Source organism: Heteronotia binoei, chromosome 14 (assembly GCF_032191835.1).
Source record: "Heteronotia binoei isolate CCM8104 ecotype False Entrance Well chromosome 14, APGP_CSIRO_Hbin_v1, whole genome shotgun sequence".
NCBI classification, from domain to species: domain Eukaryota; kingdom Metazoa; phylum Chordata; class Lepidosauria; order Squamata; family Gekkonidae; genus Heteronotia; species Heteronotia binoei.
This window is the reverse complement of record NC_083236.1, coordinates 26,614,412-26,633,643: the sequence shown is the minus strand read 5'-3', so window position 1 is coordinate 26,633,643 and position 19,232 is coordinate 26,614,412. Positions and strand designations below refer to the sequence as shown.

Genomic DNA, 19,232 nt, shown 5'->3' with positions numbered 1-19,232 from the left:
AAACAGCCTAAAAGAGGCAGGCCTCCTCTTTCACCCAGCATTGCTGCTGCTACCAACAAAACCTATTAACATGTTTACAAGCCTGGATAGGGCCAAAACATCCCCCCCACACACACACACGCTCTTCAACCTCACCTTTGCTAACCAGAGTCCAGGGTGCGCACCTGCAGGGAAAACTGGCAGACAAGGAAGCGTATCCCCTCAGTGCTTTTAAACTAGCCCCTCTAGCTGTCCCCTAAATATTAGTTTGATCTTCGGCAATCATCAGGCTGTTATTTAGCTCCATGCCATAAAAAGCTTCAGCATGCCCTTTTCTGAACCTGTATCAAAGGGACAGGACATTTTCTTCCTGGCCAGTAGGTAACCTCACACACAAATGTTTCACTTCAAATTTGGGGGATGGTGGATTGTATAAGAACTTAAAAAGAGCCCTGCCAGACCAGACCAGTGGTCCTTCTAGCCCAGTATTCTGTCTCACACAGTGGCCGACCAGATAATTGGGAGGGCCAAGAGGACATGGAGGCTAAAAGCCTTCCCTGGCACTGGTATTCAGAAGTTTATTGTCACAAGATGTGGAAGATTCCCTTCAGTCATCATGTCTGGTAGCCTCCATGAGTCTGTCCATCCTGATTCTACTGCGCTGATTCTACAACTTCTACCTGATTCTACAACTTCACTGGCTGCCCTTGAGTTCCAGTATTTTGGAAGAGGGAGAAAAAGTTACCTCTGTCCACTCTCCCTACATGGTGGATAATTTTATAAACCTCTATCATAACCCCTCTCTCTTTACTAAACTAAAAAGTCCCAGAGTCTTCAGCCTTTTCTCATCAGGATGACGCTCCAACACCTTAAATAATCCTGGTTGCCGTCTTCTTTACTTCTTCCAGGTCCACAATGTCCTTATAGAGACATGGTAAGCAGAACTGCACAGAGTATTCCAAACATGGCTGCACCACAGACAGGGGCATTACAATATTGGCCATTTTATTTTCAAATCCTTTTGTAATAATCCCCAGCATAGAGCTTGTCTTTTTCACTGCTGCAGCACAGCAGGCTGACATTTTCATTGAGCTATCTACTATGACAAGGTCTTTTTTCCTCTCAGTCTCAGCAAGTTCAGACCCTGTTAGAATATACTTAACACTGGGAATCTTTGTTACAGTGCGTAGCCTCTATATTTCCTCTTGAGGCTGAAAAAACAGCTGTAGGAGGAAGGTGTCTTTGAGCTGAAAAATGACCTGAGAGAAACGACTAAGCAACCACTGTTTGTCTGCCCCAAACTGCTCCGAGTTTAAACTTGGAGGACAGAAGCTCAGAATTCCAGCTAATGGGAATTCGTCTGAAGCACAGAAAGGGCAGTCTCAGCATTTGTCTCATTTTGTCAGAGCAGCCATCCATCCTGTTTTATAAAGGACAGTCCCATTTTCAGCTGATCCATTCTGCTGTCTAGTAACAATATGTGGGATATGATTGATTATTACAATTATTTTCTATCTTCTTCTTTCCAAAGTCTCTTCCTCCTCATTTATTCAGTGTTATCTCCTTCCCCATCTGACATCCCATTCCCCTTCTTCATTTAACAACGAAGGGTGACCTTACAGTCATTTTTCTTTCTCTGTAATTTTTTTTCTCGCCCTCCTCTTTAGCTTCTGGTTGTCCAAACCATCCCCACGTTTTGACTACTGCTTCTTTATTAGCTTGCCTTTCCCACAGAACCCACCATCCATTAACTGAATGGCTGATTTCACCAACCCCCCCACCCTCCAGCCCCATGTTCAACTTATGGTTTTCTTCTTGTCTGCCCCATATTCTTGAGCTCTATCAGTGCTTACAGTATTAAACATTCCACTCCTGTTTGCTTTTAAACTTAAGGCCTACAGCCAAGGGGAAAATGCATTTTAGACCAGTGTGGATATTTTCATATAAACGTTTAATGATAGCCCAGTTTATTTTAAAGCCATAATTCTAAATAGATGTTCAGAAAGCTTTCAAACATTTTCTTAAACGATGACACCTGTACATTAGCTAACAATGCAAAAGGAACATTTAAACTTCGCTCAAGAATGGACTAAATGCAAAGAATCATGGAGGGTCACATTTTGGAATGCTCCCATATGTTAAAAAATTGCTAGTTTTTAGCTTGTAGTGAAGTTTTTTTGTTTTTTTTTAAAGTGAAAGCACATTCAAAGCTGGAAGTCATGGCCTGTGATTTGAAGAGGTGCATAGTATTCTACCACCTCAACAACTCATTCCTCTGCATATGTGAATCAGGCTGTATCAGAAACAATCCCAACATTTGCATTTGCAAGACTCAGATAAGTGCTCTGAAGTATACTGGAATTTAGTTAACAAAGTCGAAAGTGCTGTTTATTTTGAGTGTGCATTAAACCTGAGTTATACAGACCCAAGGCCAGCAAGGGTTGAGGTTTATGACTGTGCACTAAGACAGAACAAAAAGAAAGAATAATTCAATACTACATTATTTTGATTTATTGCTGTTGTTTCTGGCACTTGGTAATAGCTCTAATTTTGGACTGGCTAAATAGTGGCATTGATGGAGCTTCTCCATTTTGTTTTCATGAACTGCTCCCATTTCTATTATCCTCCTCGCTGCCCTCACAAATAAGATTTATATTGAATTTCACTTCAGGTTAAAGCCAGGAGTTGGAATGATGCCTGGGCTTTCTTCACAGTACAACTGGATCATTGGCCAGAGACATCAACCCTCCTGGGAAGAAAGAGGGAAAGGGGCAACTGCCCATGCCTAGCAGCCACAATTGAACCTTCCCTATATGGTGGATCAGACCCACCTTGTTCCAAAGTATGGGAGGATCAGAGCCTTTTTCTGGTCAGCAGAAGCATATACAGGACCAGATCTACATGTTTTTTGAGAGGGGGCAAAATTAAAAAATAACACCCCCTTATGGGCCATTCTATCTTATGGTCCCATAGAATACAATGGACTCTATACCCAATTAGGCACTCACCCCCTCCATCAGAGCTCGGGGCAAGCACCCCCCTCTGCCCCCGCCCCCAGTTCCAGCCCTGATCCCAGAAGCAGGAGTGATTTTAGGACTTTGGATGTGACCATGGGTCGGTAACAACCTGGTGCTTGCACAGGGGACTACCTTTACCAAAACCAGGGGACTAGGCTGTTGGTTTCAGCAGGTGGATCAGCTCTTATTGCCCCGTTTAGGCAATACACAAGCTCTTTAACTCCCTCCTTTCCCCACAGTCCCAGGGAAATCTAAAGATTAGCTTGATTTATATCCTGCCTGTAGAAGGAGGAAAGGAGCTATTCAGACTAAAGAATCCCAGCTGGAAATCACTTCAGACACTATATTTGGATGGATCCAATGGCATCTGGGAGTGTGTACTACTCCCAAAACATATGGTTGCCATGTTGTCTGAATATCAAAACGTGCATGTCCAGATTTGCTATGTCTAAATACATTCCATGAAATGTGTGGTATCCCATGAACACATCCCAAAGCTTTCCCTATGCACACAAAATGATGACTGTACATATGGAGAGGGGCATCATGAGCACTGCATGCTCCTGCTATGCATAGTAACTAGGGTTGCCAGACCTGTGCCTGGTGATCCTGGAAGCTTTTGGGGAGTGGCATTGGGTTGGGGACCATCACAATGCTCTAGGAATTCACCCATTTATAAAGACCATAGACGCTGGGAAAATTCTTAAGAATACTGAATGTGGTGATGTCACTTCTGGGTCTTTCACCTGGAAGTGATGTTGTCACATCATGTGACAACATTCCTACATTTCCTGTCCCCACTATTTCACTGAGGGAGCACAGCTTGGGCAAGAGTTTGCCCACCATCAGTGAACAACTGGCAAAGATAGCACAGTTGCTATCCTGCCTGGAGAATGTAACATCTAAGAAGGAATCAAATAAGAATAGTTTGTTTAATATACTATATGCATCAGGGAAGGGCCCCATGGTGCAGAGTGGTAAAGCTGCAATACTGCAGTCGGAGCCCTCTGCTCATGACCTGAGTTTGATCCCAGCGGAAGCTGGTTCAGGTAGCCGGCTCGAGGTTGACTCAGCCTTCCATCCTGCCGAGGTCGGTAAAATGAGTACCCAGCTTGCTGGGGGGAAAGTGTAGATGACTGGGGAAGGCAATGGCAAACTACCCTGAAAAAAGTCTGCCATGAAAACATTGTGAAAGCAACATCACCCCAGAGTCGGAAACGACTGGTGCTTGCACAGGGGACTACCTTTACATTTTTATGCATCAGGGAGGTTTCCAACTGAGGAAAAAACAATATTTACTCAGGATACAGCAAGAATGAATGAAGTGTGTGTACTCAAATGAAACTTCCAACTGCTCGGGACCCTCATAAATCTTAAAAATGATCTGTGTCTGTCTGTGGTGCTATGCAGGCAAGGCAGGTATTCTTGGATGAAGTTTATTTATTTTATATTTAAAACATTTATATGTTGCCTGTTCAAAGACCTACTCCAGCTGGCTCATAAAATTAAAAAACAATAATTAAAATTGACAAGCATGAAAAACCAGCCAATAAAACCAAGAAGAATAAAGGCACATAAAACCCTAGAAACATAAAATATTTGGCAGCCCAAAAAATCTTCATAATAGCCCTCAGGCTAGAAGCAGATTGTAAAACCAACTAAAAACTGTTGTTAAAAGGCTGACTATCCAGATTATCTAGCTGATTATTTAGATCAATTTCTACAAGGTGTTAGGTTGGGCTCCAGCACAGAGATTGCCCTTGGTTGCCTTAATGGCTATCTTACATCAAGATATGGACAGAAAAAATAACTGATTCTCCTGGATCTCTCAGCAACCATTAACCATGGTGTAATACTATACAGTCTCGTGGAATTAGGAGTGGATGGGTACTGTTGTACACCAGTTCTCCTTTCTGGAGGGAATGTCTTTGAGTGACAGCTATTTAGTTAGTGACTGCTATTCAGTCCAGTGGAGTCCCACAGCAACCAATTTTTTGTCACCTGTGATCTTTCATGTATACATGAAACCACTGGAAGAAATCATCTGGAGTCATGGAGTAGGGCATCACCAATGCACAGGTGACCTCCAACTCTATTTCTCCATTTAATCTTCTCCCGGTGAGATTGTGTCATCCCTCAGTAATGGACTGGTTGAGGATGAACAAATTTAAGGTCAAAACATACATGATACTGATGGGAGTAGACGACGGACCAATGAGGAGAAAGGTGTCTCTGAGATGGGCCAGAAAGATCAGTTCTGTAACTCAGGGATGCTCTTGTATCCTGCCTTATTCCCACATGTCCTTTCTGCTTTTATTTTTCATATTGCTTTTATACAGCTCCAATCAATTTGTTAGCTATGTCTTTCATTGTCTCCTGCCACTGTCCATGCTTTTGCCACTTCTAGATTAGATTACTGTATTGCAATCTGCATGGGACCATCTGCCCTTGAAATATAGTTTGAAAACTTCATCTGATGCAGAATGCTGTTGCCAAACCTGTCTGGCAGGAACATGCAACAGCCATCCTAAAGCAATTCTCATTGTTTCTTTGATTCAAGGCCAAACTGAAGGCACTGGCTTCCACTTATATAGTTCTAAGTGGTCCAGCTCTGCTTTCTCCTATAGAAACATGCCCATGATGAGTCTAGATGGTCCCTATTTCGGGAACCCTCTTGAAAAGAAGCTGGACCGGCCATGCATAGCAGGAACTTTCCAGTGGTTGCCTCACTTCTCTTTGCCTTTAACTGGTTATAGAAGTTACCTTTCCCTTTTGGGATTCAATTTATACCAGGGGTGGCCAAGCTATGGCTCGAGAGCCACATGTATTTCCGGTCTGCAAATAATATGCTTCTTCCATCCCCAGACTTCTATGCCATAAAGGAGGTGGGGAACTGCCTTACTTAAAAATAGTTTTATCGCTGGATCCACAAGACATCCACCCTTGGTATAGTAAAATCTCAGAATTGCTCCTATAATTTTTATTGTGGAGGATTTGACAATATTGAAATGTGTATTCCCAAGGCTTTTTTTGTAGAAAAAGCCCAGCAGGAACTCATCTGCATATTAGGCCACATCCCTTGATATCACCATTGTTTTACACATGGCTTTTTGTTGAAAAAGCTCAGCAGGAGCTCATTTGCATATTAGGCCACACCCCTGGGCACCAAGCCAGCCAGAACTGCATTCCTGTGCGTTCCTGCTTAAAAAAAGCTCTGTGTATTCCAACTTAAGGTTTCATTAAAAGTCACTCCCAAGTATTTAAAAGAGCTAAATCGTTCAATGGGAATACCATGGATGCTCCAAGAGTGTTTTTAGACTGTTTTTAAGCACCATAGCCTTCGTTTTAGTATAGTTTATATTAAGAGCCTCCTCTTTACAGTATTCACCTAGTTGGAACAGCAGTCTTTTCAGTCCTATCTTAGTAAGAGATATTAGGACCATGTCATCTGCATATAAAATAATCGAGATTTTCTGATGGCCAAGTGTAGGAGTGACAAACTCGGGACCTGACAACCTGTGTACTATATCATTAAAGTACAGGTTGAAAAAGAGGGGGGCAAGGACATGTCCCTGCTTTACCCCCCCCCTAAGTACTGGAATTTCATTTGTTAGGGAACCTGAAGTGCCCACCCTAAGTTAGCAAAGATGTCTACATGTAGTTCTTGAAGAAGGAACAACAAACATTTATCTATGTTGGTGCTAGATTTCTGCCAAAGATGGTTTCTATCTATAGCAGGGGTGGCCAACGGTAGCTTTTCAGATGTTTTTTTGCCTACAACTCCCATGAGCCCCAGCCAGCAGGGCCAATGGCTGGGGCTGATGGGAGTTGTAGGCAACAAACATCTGGAGAACTACCATTGGCCACCCCCGATCTATAGAATCAAATGCAGAAGCAAGATCTACAAATCCTGCAAAAAGGGCTTTGGTTGGCCCATTAATGCCCGAGAGGGCTAGTTGATAAAGATTTTGACATTGATCAACTATGCCTTGGCACTTTCTAAAGCCAGCTTGGTTAGGGAGTATCACATGATTAGAGGTTTCCCAATCCTCCAGTTTTTGCAAGAGATATTTACTGGTTCTTTCACACATATTGTGTGGCTCTCAAAGTCCCCACTGCCTTATTGGCTGGCTCGGAGAAGGCATTTGTCTCTTTAAATCACTTCTCCAAACCAAGCCAGCCAGCAACTTGGAGAATGCACTTAAAGTTAATGTTGCTTCTACCTCTCCTTCCTCCCTCCTTCCCTCCCTGTCTTGTGGCTCTCAAACATTTGACATTCTTGTCTTGTGGCTCTCAAACATCTGATGTTTATTCTATGTTGCTCTTATGTTAATCAAGTTTGGCCGCCCCTGATCTATACAATCCGAAAAAGAATGGCATCCTTCTAAACTCACTGAAAGCAGTGGGTTTAGAAGGGGGTCACTCTGCTCATGACCTGAGTTCAATCCCCAGTGGAAGCTGGGTTTTCAGGTAGCCGGCTCTAGGTTGACTTAGCCTTCCATCCTTTCAAGGTCAGTAAAATGAGTACCAGCTTGCTGGGGGGAAAGTGTAGATGACTGGGGAAGGCAATGACAAACCACCCCATAAAAAGTCTGCCATGAAAATGTGAAAGCAACGTCACCCCGGAGTCGGAAATGACTGCTGCTTGCACAGGGGACCTTTCCTTTCCTTTCCCACTCTTCTTAAGACCAGACCAAACATATTTCATATACCAGACTGAGTAAGTAGGGGAAACTGACAGAGCCTCTTTAATCTTTTTTAAAACTGGAAGAACAAGCTGGGGGCCTGCAATAAATCAAAGAGTAAGTATAATGCTGGGATTAAAATCATCCTCCCGCTTCCTATGAATTGCAGGAAAACAGAGTTCCTGGCATCGATTATTATCTGTTAAGGTTGCTAAATCCAGGTTCAGAAACTCCTGGAGATTTGGGGATAGAATCTGGAGAGGGAAGAATTGGGGGAAAGGAAGAAGCTCATCAGGGGTGTGAGTTCACCCTTCAAAACTACCATTTCCTCAACTGATTTCTGTAAACTAGAGATCTGTTGTAATTCTGGAGAATGGCAAGGCTCAACCTGGACAATAACAACCTTGTTTCTTGCTCACCAAGACACGAACTGCAGCAGCACAGCACTGCTAACTGCAGAGGGACTTGTCCATTAGCCCTAAAATGAAGCCATCTAAGACAGTCGAGAGGCATCCTTATCTCTCCCTCTCTCTACTGCACAAAAGAATTGGTGGGAGAGAAACCAAAGCTGGGGAGGGGCACCTCTCAGTATGAATTCCCCAATAAAAGTTTCATCTCCCCCATCTCACCCTATGATAAACCATAAGGGGCTCTGCCCCCATTGCAGCTGAGTTTGTGTATGATTAAATGCTTTTCTCTCAATCCAAATTAATCCCTCACGGGCTCTTCTAGCTACAGAGTGATCAGAGCCCTTAAAAGCTTATAGCATGCTAGACCAGGGCGGGGAGAGAGAACCATGGCATGAAACCCCTGACCCTTATTCCCCTCCCTCTGGGATACAGTAAGCTGTTTTGCCCTTTGCCCACTTCTCTTTAGCTTCCACTGGCCTCCATTTAACACTCAACTTTCCCCATGTTCTATGCCACCAAGAAGGCAACAAGGGTTTTCAGTCTTCACCTTGAGCATTTTAAAACATTTATCTCAGCAACTAAATCCCCTGCTTTGACAGCAGGTGACTCTATTGGGCTATTCTATTCTATTGGGCTCAAGCCTACTAGGCCGTATAGGAATGTGGCCATCACAGGGAAGTTTTTTCCTAGTCACAAATGCATATTCCAAAGCACTAGAAAATGCTATGATGAAATATGCTATGCCAAAACCATAGGCTTTGAAAAGAGATGCCAAGAAGAACTAATCAAAGGATACTTCTGGTAACCAAAATGTTAATATTGAGGGCCTGAAAGGACTTAGCCTTACTGGCACTGAATTAGTGACTCAAAAATATTTCAGAGCTTGCAGAGAGGGAACATATCAAGTTCACAGTCAAGAAGGACATTTGGTCAAGATATCCTGTAACTTCTGAAAAAAATATGACACTATTATTTGAATCGTTATCTAGTTCTTCACCTGCCTGCCCACGCATTCCCACTGCTTTTTCTTAATTTTAAATTTTTCTCTCTTCTATTATCTGAACTCATCTATCACCAGTCTTCTATAAACCCCCACCCTCTAGTTTTTAATTGGCATTAGGCTTGATTCACACATGCAGCAGAATGAGGCTGGCTGTGTGCGAAGGTGACAGAATGTACTGCAAGTTGCTGATCACATTTTTGAGTGCCCCTAACAGTAAAAACTCCTTGCAAGTAGAAAACCAACACAGCAACCAAAATGCCAGGCTTGAAGAACCCTTTCTCCCTGCTGTGGTAATTTTCTATTAGTGGGGAGTTGTTTACACAGCATGAGCACTGAAGAATGGGATCTATGTGCAGTCTGGAGTGGCACTACATGCCACATTTTGTCTGGGTGCATAAACAAGGCCGTATGGCCTGGTGGCTACAAGACTCATGTCTCAAGGAGCAGGGATTTCTGGCGCCACCACATTATCATGAAAGTCTCTTCCCAGAAAAGTTCATTCATCTCTCTCCCTTGTTTCATTGAACACGCCAAGTTGCCTTATACTGACTCAAATCACTAGTCCATCAAGATCAGTACTGTTTATTCAGACTGGCAGTATTGTCTATCCAGACTCCAGGTTCTTAGGTAGAGATCTTTCACATCATCTAGTACCAGATCTTTTCAAATGGAGATGCTTGGGATTGAATTTAAGAGTGTTTGCATGCCAAGCAGATGTTCTACTACTGAGCCACAGACTCTGTCCTTCCCAGTCCTTCCTTCATTCTTGAAAAAGCTGAAGAGGCTTCTGTACTACTGGGCATTTGTGAACTAGGTATAGCTTGCCTCAGGGCTTTTTTTCTGCTGGAACCTACAGAAGCACAGCTACACCTGGTGTGGCTAGGGCTCCAGCTAGCCCAACCCGCCATGTGGCAGCCACATGCTCTCAGGCCAGGTGGTGTGGCCTAATTTGCAAATGAGCTCCTGTTGGGCTTTAAAAAAAAAGCACTGGTTTGCCTTAAGGACTGGAAGTTATCCTTTCTGCTGTCTGATCTCAGTGGCTTCCTGATACTACAGCTATTCTTTTTTGTATGTTTTCTTGTTTATCTCTTATAGTTTTAACTGCTTCACAAGCTTTATAAGTTAAAAGGCTTTCAAAATATTATAAATAAACCACACAAAAAATGCAATACAATACAGCGTGCACACCCCTGAAGCCTCCTCCTCCAGACAGAGGAGGCCAGAGATGTCTCTGAGTAGGTGTAGTACGGGCCACCGCAGAAAAGACTCTTCACATTCACACCTGATGGGGACGGCAAGGTGGAGCCTCTAACGATGATCTTAGTCATAAGCAGGCCCATAGGAGAAGAAATGATTTTTTAAATATCCTGGTTGTGGTATCGATTATTCATGTGGTGTACATTATCCTCATAGTAATACAGGTAAGGGGCATGATAGGAGGTTAGAAAGGGAAAATAAAAGTTGGTTTCACTTTTACCTCAGTCCAGACACTGTCAGCTCTTCATGGCAGCAGACTGGAGATTTACTGGAGCCTCTTCAAAGACAGAAAGGAGAGACCAATAAATACGCAAAGAATCTTCAAAGACTTAGCCACTGAAGCTACAATCTGCTATCACTGCTACACTAACAGGGCTGCAACTGATCTCTATACAGAGATTGGTTTTCCTGGGAAAAAATGGCAGCTTTGTAGTGGACTCCACAGCATCACATCTCTGCTGAGTTCTCTTCCTTCTTCAAACTTCACTATCCCCAAACCTCCACCCCCAAATCTCCAGGAATTTCCCAACTGGGAGTTGGCAGCCCTGCTGCTAAGAGTGGACTAGGAAGTGCTTACAAGCCTTAACAGCAGGGACCGCTCGGTTCATCAAGGCTAAGTGCAGGCCACACCCACTGCCTCACCTCACAAAATGGCAGCAGTCTGGGAGGAGACAACTGATAAGCAGATTACCAGTGCTGATTAAGTATCTGAGCCCAGTGGACCTTGAGGCACTAGTAGAGTTACTGAAGTTTGGTTCTGCTTGCTCCTGGACACCACAAGGGCAGCAGCCCACTGGGAAATTTCCCTTTGAGTTCAACAACCAATCTGTTCTGGGATTCTGGTCACCGGGGCAAGCCTCTTCAAAGATAGAAAGGAGAGGCCCTTCACAGCTCAGACACTGCACTGGCACCAGGATTTGACATCAGCTCATACATTGCCTCCTCCCACACTTCTGCCAGTTTCTGGGTGGAAGTAACTGCAAAGCCATTGCTCAGTACTGAAGAGTGGCCACTATGGTGCTTGTAGCTGTTATATGGGTTGTTCAGCTTGGCTTACTCCAGGGCCATTTTGACTTCTCATCCCAGCCTACCCCAGAAGCTCAGAGGAATCAGCTTGCAAGGAGCTAAAGGTGAATCCAAACCAAGGGTGGCCAGCTCTGGATATATGGGGGTGGGTGGAACCTGAAAAGCGGAGAAACTTCAGCAGGGTATAATGCTATAAAGTCCACACACACACACCAGCCACTTTCTCCAGGGGAACCTATCTCTGTGATCTAAAAATCAATCATAATTCTGGGAGAGGTTGGCAACCCTATCTAAACCAGCTTCAAGTACCTTGAACTGCAGCCATGGACAACCCAATTCAGCCTCTTTTAAGCAGCAGCACCCCCTTAAATGCCAGACACTCTGGATAAGCAGATTCAAAAAGTTTTCCTAAACCTCTTGACATGGTCAGCAGCTCAAACAAGTGACCATTCCCTTATGTACAGTGGCCTAGCAACAAACCAGCTCATTCTTTCTAGACTTGCAGAAGCCCAAAGGAAACTGTTCAAAACAGAGAGAGGAGCATGAGAAACACCTTTTTGGGCCTAATTTTGCTGTCACGAGAATCAGTATCTGATTATTACAGCCCTATATGCAAATATGGGTAAAATTCATTCAATAAAAGCTGGTGGAAGGGCTTCAGCATGGTTATTGGCCACCTCCCTGGGACTTGACAAAATGAGTTTAATTTCACCCTAGAGACAACCAAATCCCTCCAGAGGCCTCATATAAAATAACAGGGACTCCTCGGGGACAACTTTACACAGGAGACCAAAGGTAACAGAGGAAACATGTCCTCAACAGAGAGCTAAATCAAAATGATCAAACCCGTGAAAAGCCTGCAGACATTCTGATGTGACTGCAATCCAAGCAGAGCTACAGTCTTCTAAATCCATTCGAGTCATTCAGCTTAGAAGGGTGTAGGACAACACTGTAAATCTTCCAATGGTTTCATAGAGACGTTAATCATAAATAAGCGCACAAGTCACCTCTGACTTGTGACTTTTTGTGCTTGCTGGTTCCAGTTGAAGAGGGCCAGAGTGCACAGGGGTCCAAATGGCAAAAAAGCCACTTCTGTATTCTTTTAATTTAAGTCACTGCAGGGTTTGCATGTGTGGATGGTTCATCTCCCACCCACTTCCAAATCTGCCTTGGAAAATACTTTTAAGGTGCTACAAGTCTCAGGGCTGTTTTGGCAGCTAACCCACAGGGGTATGTCACTCTAGATTTCTTTCTGAGAGTTTTGTTTTCTCCTGTGAATGTGGGCTGTGCCAGAACATTCACATATGCTAGACCAGCTGAAAGGACAGAATCCAGGAAAAGCTTCCTTACTCTCTTGGTTTGCTTATTATTTGAACTAGCCCTGAAAGAGAGTTTAAAAAAAACCCTGCGACAAACACAGATCTGTTACCACCCTACATTTTTATTGTTAGAAGCCCCCATCAGAACGAGTGAGAGCTTATGTCCTCCTTGATTCATATAATATTCCTTCTTTCAGGAAATGGTTACATTGAAGGGAAAGAGTTGGAAAACTTCTTCCAAGAGTTGGAGAGTGCCAGGAAGGGAGCTGGAGTGGTAAGTAGCAGTACTTCCTTCTACCTGCACTTAAACACATTCAATTTTTGCTCTTCAGCTTTGTATCTTTTTATGAGTAAATCTATCATAGTCAATGGATTTTCTTTCAAGTAAAGGTATATGAGTGAGACTGCAATTGAAGCTGACTTCAGCTGCCTACAACCTCTTGTGATCCTGACTTCCTTAGTAATGCTCATCTACCAGAACTTTACACATTGTCTTCCTCTGCATCCCATCAGATCAGGGGCTATTTAGGTTGGATTGAACCAGCTCAGTTCCATCTAGCAGGAAGCCAGCAGGATCCAAAGCAAGCAGCCTCATCATAACACAGTCAGGATGAAGGTCAACACAGTAAATAATCAGCCTGGAGACATAAATCCACAGCAGCTACCACTCCAACAAATCTAGATCACTGGCACAGAGGTAGAGCTTATAGAGGCCCAGCTGTGCTCTCATCAGCTCCCTTGCTGACGTGTTCCATGTCGGGCTGGCCCAGCAAGCCACCACTTTCAGGATGGTGGCTGTGAGGAGCCTGGAAATCTCCCAGAATTACATCTGATCTCCAGACTACAGAGATCAGTTCCCCTGGGGAAAATGGCTACTTTGGAGGGTAGCCTCTATGACATTATACCCAGCTGAGCTCCCTCCCCTTCCCAAACACCAACCTCATCAGTTTCCATCCCTAAACCTCCAGGAATTTCCCAACCCAGATTTCACAGCCCTACTTGAATAAAACAGCACTTAACAAAGCATGGCGTGTGGCTCTCCTTCAGCCCCCAGGAGCTTTTCTTTGAGAGGATTAATAATTTCTACCGGACACCAACCCACAGCACACAGAGCTCCCTCATACCACAGGCAAACAAGAAGTAACACAGAATGGCAGTGCAAGAACCAAGGAGTGGTGGGGAGGCTGCCCATGAGACCGATCCTGGACCAACTTTACAGACTTAGGACCCCACTCCCGGCCTTCCCCAGGAGGACCACAATCCACAACATGGTCCTGCCAGCCGTTAGACTGTTGTTGTCTCCCCTCTGCTTTCTTCCAGCACTCAGAATGAAGAAAAATATATGGAAAGGCAGAGAGGTGGTAGGAGGCATAGCAGGAGCCTGAGAGACTTGCAAACATGGAAATAGGATCTGTTACCTAATAGTCACATACACTTTCTGTTGAAAGAGGGTGTGGAGAAAAAAAAAGGGGGGGGCGTTTCTCAAAAGTCTCCCCTAGCAGGGGTAAAAGGTAACTTTTTTCCTACAAGGAAACAGCAAGCCAGGAAAGAGCTAAAGAGCTCGACTTTTCTCATGGCTTAAAAAAGTGTCTTCAGCAGCAACATTTGGGGAGAAAAACCAGATGAAAACATAAAGTGTTCTTTAGCAGAAAGACAGTAGAATGCTTGTTTGTGGAATGAAATGTGATCAGGGCCAGCTCTACCACTAGGTCAACTGGGGCAGTCACCTTAGGAGGCAGCTTTGGGTGGGGCAAACAAAATAATTGAGTGGAAGGTATTCCATAAAAATTTCAGAAGGCCTTCACCCCTATTTGGTTGCTGCACTATTTTTAAAGGGGGTGAAGGGAAAAGGTAAGGAGGGTTAACTACTGCAGCTCCAGGGGAAGTGAGGGGGCATGCAAGGTGACAGTGACATTGCTTCAGGGGATGAGATGTCTGGAGCCAGCACTGCATGCTTTGCTTATTCAGGAGAGAAGAGAAAGACACAAAAAAGAAAAGGGATAGTGTGTGTCAAAGGGAGACCAAGGATGTAAAATGGAATGAGGCAGAGCTTCTTATGTAGAAAAAGCCCAACAGGAGCTCATTTGCATATTAGGACACACACCCTGATACCAAGCCAGCCGGAACTCGTTCCTGCACATTCCTGCTCAAAAAAAAAGCCCTGGGATGAGGTGTTATTTCTGAGAGAGAGAAGAGAGGAGTAGGGTCCCTGGGGGCATAAAAGAGCAGGAGGAACAGGATGTAATTCTTTTGGACTATATGGTATCCTGTTTAAATGGATGCATATGTCAGGGGGAGGACCAGAGAGAAGAGAACCAGAGAGGATCTCTGTAGCTATGCAGCTGTGCAGCAAATGGCACATTATTCTCTTCTCTCATTCTTTCTTTAAGTCTACGAAATAAAAATAGTGCAGAATCACTTGTATGACATACAGGAATTGGCATATAATTCTCTGATCTGTGGCTTAATCCATAGGTTTTTCAATGCCTGGCATCATCAGATGGTTAGTGAAATGCATTTTGTCTCTAACTAGACAGTGCTGAGGTTTAGAGTGGGGTGGGGCTTGGCCAATGTATGCTGTGTATTCAGTGGCCATTGTATGCTGTGTATTCAAGTTAATTTTCTTCATAAAGGTGACCAAATATTACTTTTTGTGCAAGGATATTGCAATGCTCTTTAAGCTGATGCATTAAGCCTTGTTTGACACTGTCTCAAGATGCACCAGCTCTTGTTTGGCATGTCTCCCTTTGCAAATCACGAACATAGACCCAGAGCCAGATTAACAATTAGGCCAAGTAGGCACTGGCCTATAGGCCCCCATGCCTTTAGGGTCCCTAGGTCAGCTTCCCCCTGCCCACCCCCCCAGTTTCCCCGTTTGCAGCCTTCTACGTAAGTAGCAATAGAGGGATGACCCTTCTTTCCTTTTTGTAGGAATCTAAGAACATCAACTTTGCAGAAAAGATGAAGGAATTCATGCGAAAATATGACAAGAATGCAGATGGCAGAATTGAACTGTCCGAGGTGAGCTACATAAATGCAGGTGGTACAAGTCCAGGACCACTGGCCCAAATATTGCTCTATTCAGATCAAGATCAAAGTGGTTGCCATGTGCTGTGAATGCTGCAAGCTATGCAGCTCTCGGGCTGCAGGCAACTGGACACAAGAAAGGCCAGGCTCTGGAAGGCACGTCCTCAGCAATGATCATGTTGAATTATGCAAATCAGGCCTTTTTGTAGCATTATGGTTTGCCTCCTTCACTTCATTGCATGATTTCAGGCGTTACCCATTCAGTCATGAGTTTAGGAAGGAAAACTGGACCCTAGGGAAAAGTGGACCAATGAAACTAGCTTGTAAATAAAGACGTACAAGGGCTTCTTACCAAGCCATAGAGAGGGACTAAGAATGGTGCTTAGTAAATGAGTAAAATAAACATTTATAATAAAACAAAGGAAAAAAAATTAGAAGTCCTACTGAAGTAGCCCTTGGCAAGGAAGCAGGACAAGGGGGAGACAGTAACCCATAGGTTCAGTAACTGGCTGCTGTAGCTATGATGGGGCAGGCTTCAGTTGAATTTTACTAGAACTTGGAGCCATTTGACCCAAACCCATAAAGGAAGGCAGACGTGTGTTTTAATCTGTATCTTTCAGGTAGGTTTTAGATTACCTTCAACTGGATTCCTGCTGTCTTTTTACCTGTCATCTTATACAGTGACCAGGACTTACTTGGAGAGTCTACAGTGTGCTACTTAATATGCTCACCTTGAGCTGCTGAGAGGGAACACACTGCCACACCCTGTGACTATTTCCCCCTCCCCCCCAGCAAAATGGCAAAGCAAGGCAGGTGGGAAAGGTGTGTTTGTTTGCATACACTTACATTTCCTCTCTGATGTCCTTGTGTTGGTCCTCTTTCCCCCTCCCCTCCATCAGCTGGCACAGATCTTGCCCACAGAGGAGAACTTCTTGCTATGTTTTCGACAGGATGTTGGCTCCAGTGCCGAATTCATGGAGGTAAGAACTTGATACCTGCGCTCTCTCCTTTGGATAGGAACCCAGAAACCTAGGAACAAAACAGATGTGATCAAGATCTCCATCCTCTTTAGAAAGCTAAATTAGAAGCATTCATGCCTCTGATTTGGATAGGGGATATGCAGGGAAAGGTTCTTAACCCTTCAAACCCTGCATGCTTTCACTAATCTGAGCATGGAAGGGTGGCGCTGCAAATAAAAAAGAACAGGACTTCTAAAAACCTGTATTTTCTCCACAGTGGCGCTAATAACAGCATTAGGGTGGTAGTTTTGATTAGCAGAACATGGGATGCCAGGACAGGCAAACAGAGCTGTGGTGTGTTTGCCATGGATGATTGTGGTTGGCCATGGATGGATGCCATCTTTGCAGTATCACTGTCCTAGAGAGGAAGCAAGTGGACACTCTAAGCAGGTGCCATATAAATAAATGAATAGTTGCTGACATGTAACCATCTTTAGACATAAACCCAACAGCTGTGAAACAGCAACCCATCCAGGCAATTAAAATGAATAATAGGAAACCAAACCTGTGTCACAATGAAATCCGAGCCCCTCTATTGTTGGCTAGTGGGCAAATCAAGTTCTGTGGCAGGCATAAGCAATTAACTACTAAATTGATCCCACTTGATAATACCACTTATAATAATTTGTGCTTAAAATATTCATTCTTATAATCATGATGTGAAGCCTTGACCTGCTGACCCGACTGCTCTAGACAGAAACAGTCTAGCAGTGGAAGGGGAGGGGGTGGGGGAATGGCATCTGCGTTGACTTGATACCTTGGCAGATCCAGGAGACTTGATTTGGGATTTGCCTGCCCATCATGCAGAAACAATGGCCATTAAGAGACAAAATGTTATTTGCTCTTGAACTATGGATCAATGTCAAATCTGGAGGCACAGAAATGTGTGGGGCAGAGTGCTTCAGAACTATACACATACACACATGTTGACCTCTGCTGTGTAGCCATGAAGATCTTATGCACAGAGACATCAAACAATCATTTAGCAAAGAAACAGGATTCCTTCTTTTTCTCCCTCTTGGGAAGCCTCTCCCATTTGGGAGTAAGCTGCACCAAGAAAGAAAAAGAGAAAAAAGGAGAAAGGATCCCTTTTCTTGCTAAATGAATGTCCAGTGTCTCAAGGATTCTGTTGCAAAGTAGGTATTTGTTTTCCTTGCTGCAGCTGGGGGATTCTCTGTGTTGTGGCCCACTGTTCAATTAACCTTCCAAAAGAAAAAAGAAAACAATCAAATAGAACATGAGATGAAACTGTGAAGGAACTTGAGATGAAAGTGTGAAAGTTTAAAACCTACTGACTCCAGGGAGGCCAGAGTACTACATGGATTTCCCTTGATTGAATGGACTGAAGACTCAACACTTTAACTACCAGGCCTGGTTCTGGAGCTTGTGCAGCAGCTTCAGACACTTGTAGGGTTGCCAGTTTCCAGGCTGGGCCTGGAGAACTCACGCTTTTACAACTGATCTCCAGCTGGCAGAGATCAGCTCCCCTGAAGAAAATAACTGCTTTGAAGGGTGGACTCTATGGCATTGTACCATGCTGAGACCCTTCCCCTCCCCAATCTGCACCCTCTCTTGGCTCCACCTCCAAAGTCTCCAGGTATTTTCCAACACAGACCTAGCAGCCCAAGACACTTGAGCAAGCATTGCAAGGGATTGTGCTTCCATGGGAAGCATGAAAACAAGGAGTGCAGTGTTACTGATTTTTGCATGTCAGAGCTTGTCCGATTATGTGAAACCGTTCTGACCAGACAAGATATGCATTGGAAGAATGGAGGGGCATTTACCTAGGCCTTGCAGCATGAGCATTGTATTTTGATCACAATGACAAGTCATCTTCCATCGTACCCAAACTCTTTTGAAGCAGTCCTTAGGATAGTTTGGAGAGACCTCACACTGGCAATCTATGGATCTCCATAGATTGCTGCATTTTAAGGGAAAAGATGGGCTTCTGAAGGAGATATCTTTAAAATGACAATAGTAGCACAGGTAGCTAATTTCGTTAACAAAATAAAGCAGGGGTGAAGTGTTCATGTCCCTCTTCTCTTCTTGTGTGACCCCAATCTGAATCATAATTGCATTTCACAGATGATCTTTGTTTCATCTGTTTTGGTCTCACTTCCCTGCACTCAAGCATCCCAATCTAGTCTCATCCTGAAGCTAGGAACCACTGACCAAGGATGAGAATGGCCACTGCTTTCCTGACACCACACAGGACATCCTTGTGTGTTTGGAGGAGAGAAGAGGGAAGGTCCAGCCTATGCACTGATGCTACAACCAAGTAGCTGCATCCCCCCCACTCCAAGTCATGTCCTGGGATGGGTGGGGTCATGTAGTGCACTTCAAATGTTTTCTTTCCTTCCCCATACCCATAGCAGCTCTCGATGTATCACTCTCCCCTTCCTAAACTTAGGTCCCAGATTTGATGGGGGTCGGCAATCTTTGTTCCTAATAAGTGCGTGAAAATGCTTGAGAACATTTCATTTCTTTATA

At 44.1% G+C, this 19,232-nt stretch overlaps 1 protein-coding gene across 1 annotated transcript in view; it reads left to right on the top strand.

Moving 5' to 3' along the window:
* Positions 1 to 19,232, top strand: part of CALB2 (calbindin 2) — a 45,705-nt gene that overhangs the window by 10,996 nt on the left and 15,477 nt on the right. The window contains exons 2-4 of the mRNA XM_060254392.1: positions 12,894 to 12,970; positions 15,628 to 15,717; positions 16,623 to 16,703. Coding sequence (XP_060110375.1) covers positions 12,894 to 12,970; positions 15,628 to 15,717; positions 16,623 to 16,703 — 248 coding nt within the window. The remainder of the gene's footprint in view (positions 1 to 12,893; positions 12,971 to 15,627; positions 15,718 to 16,622; positions 16,704 to 19,232) is intronic.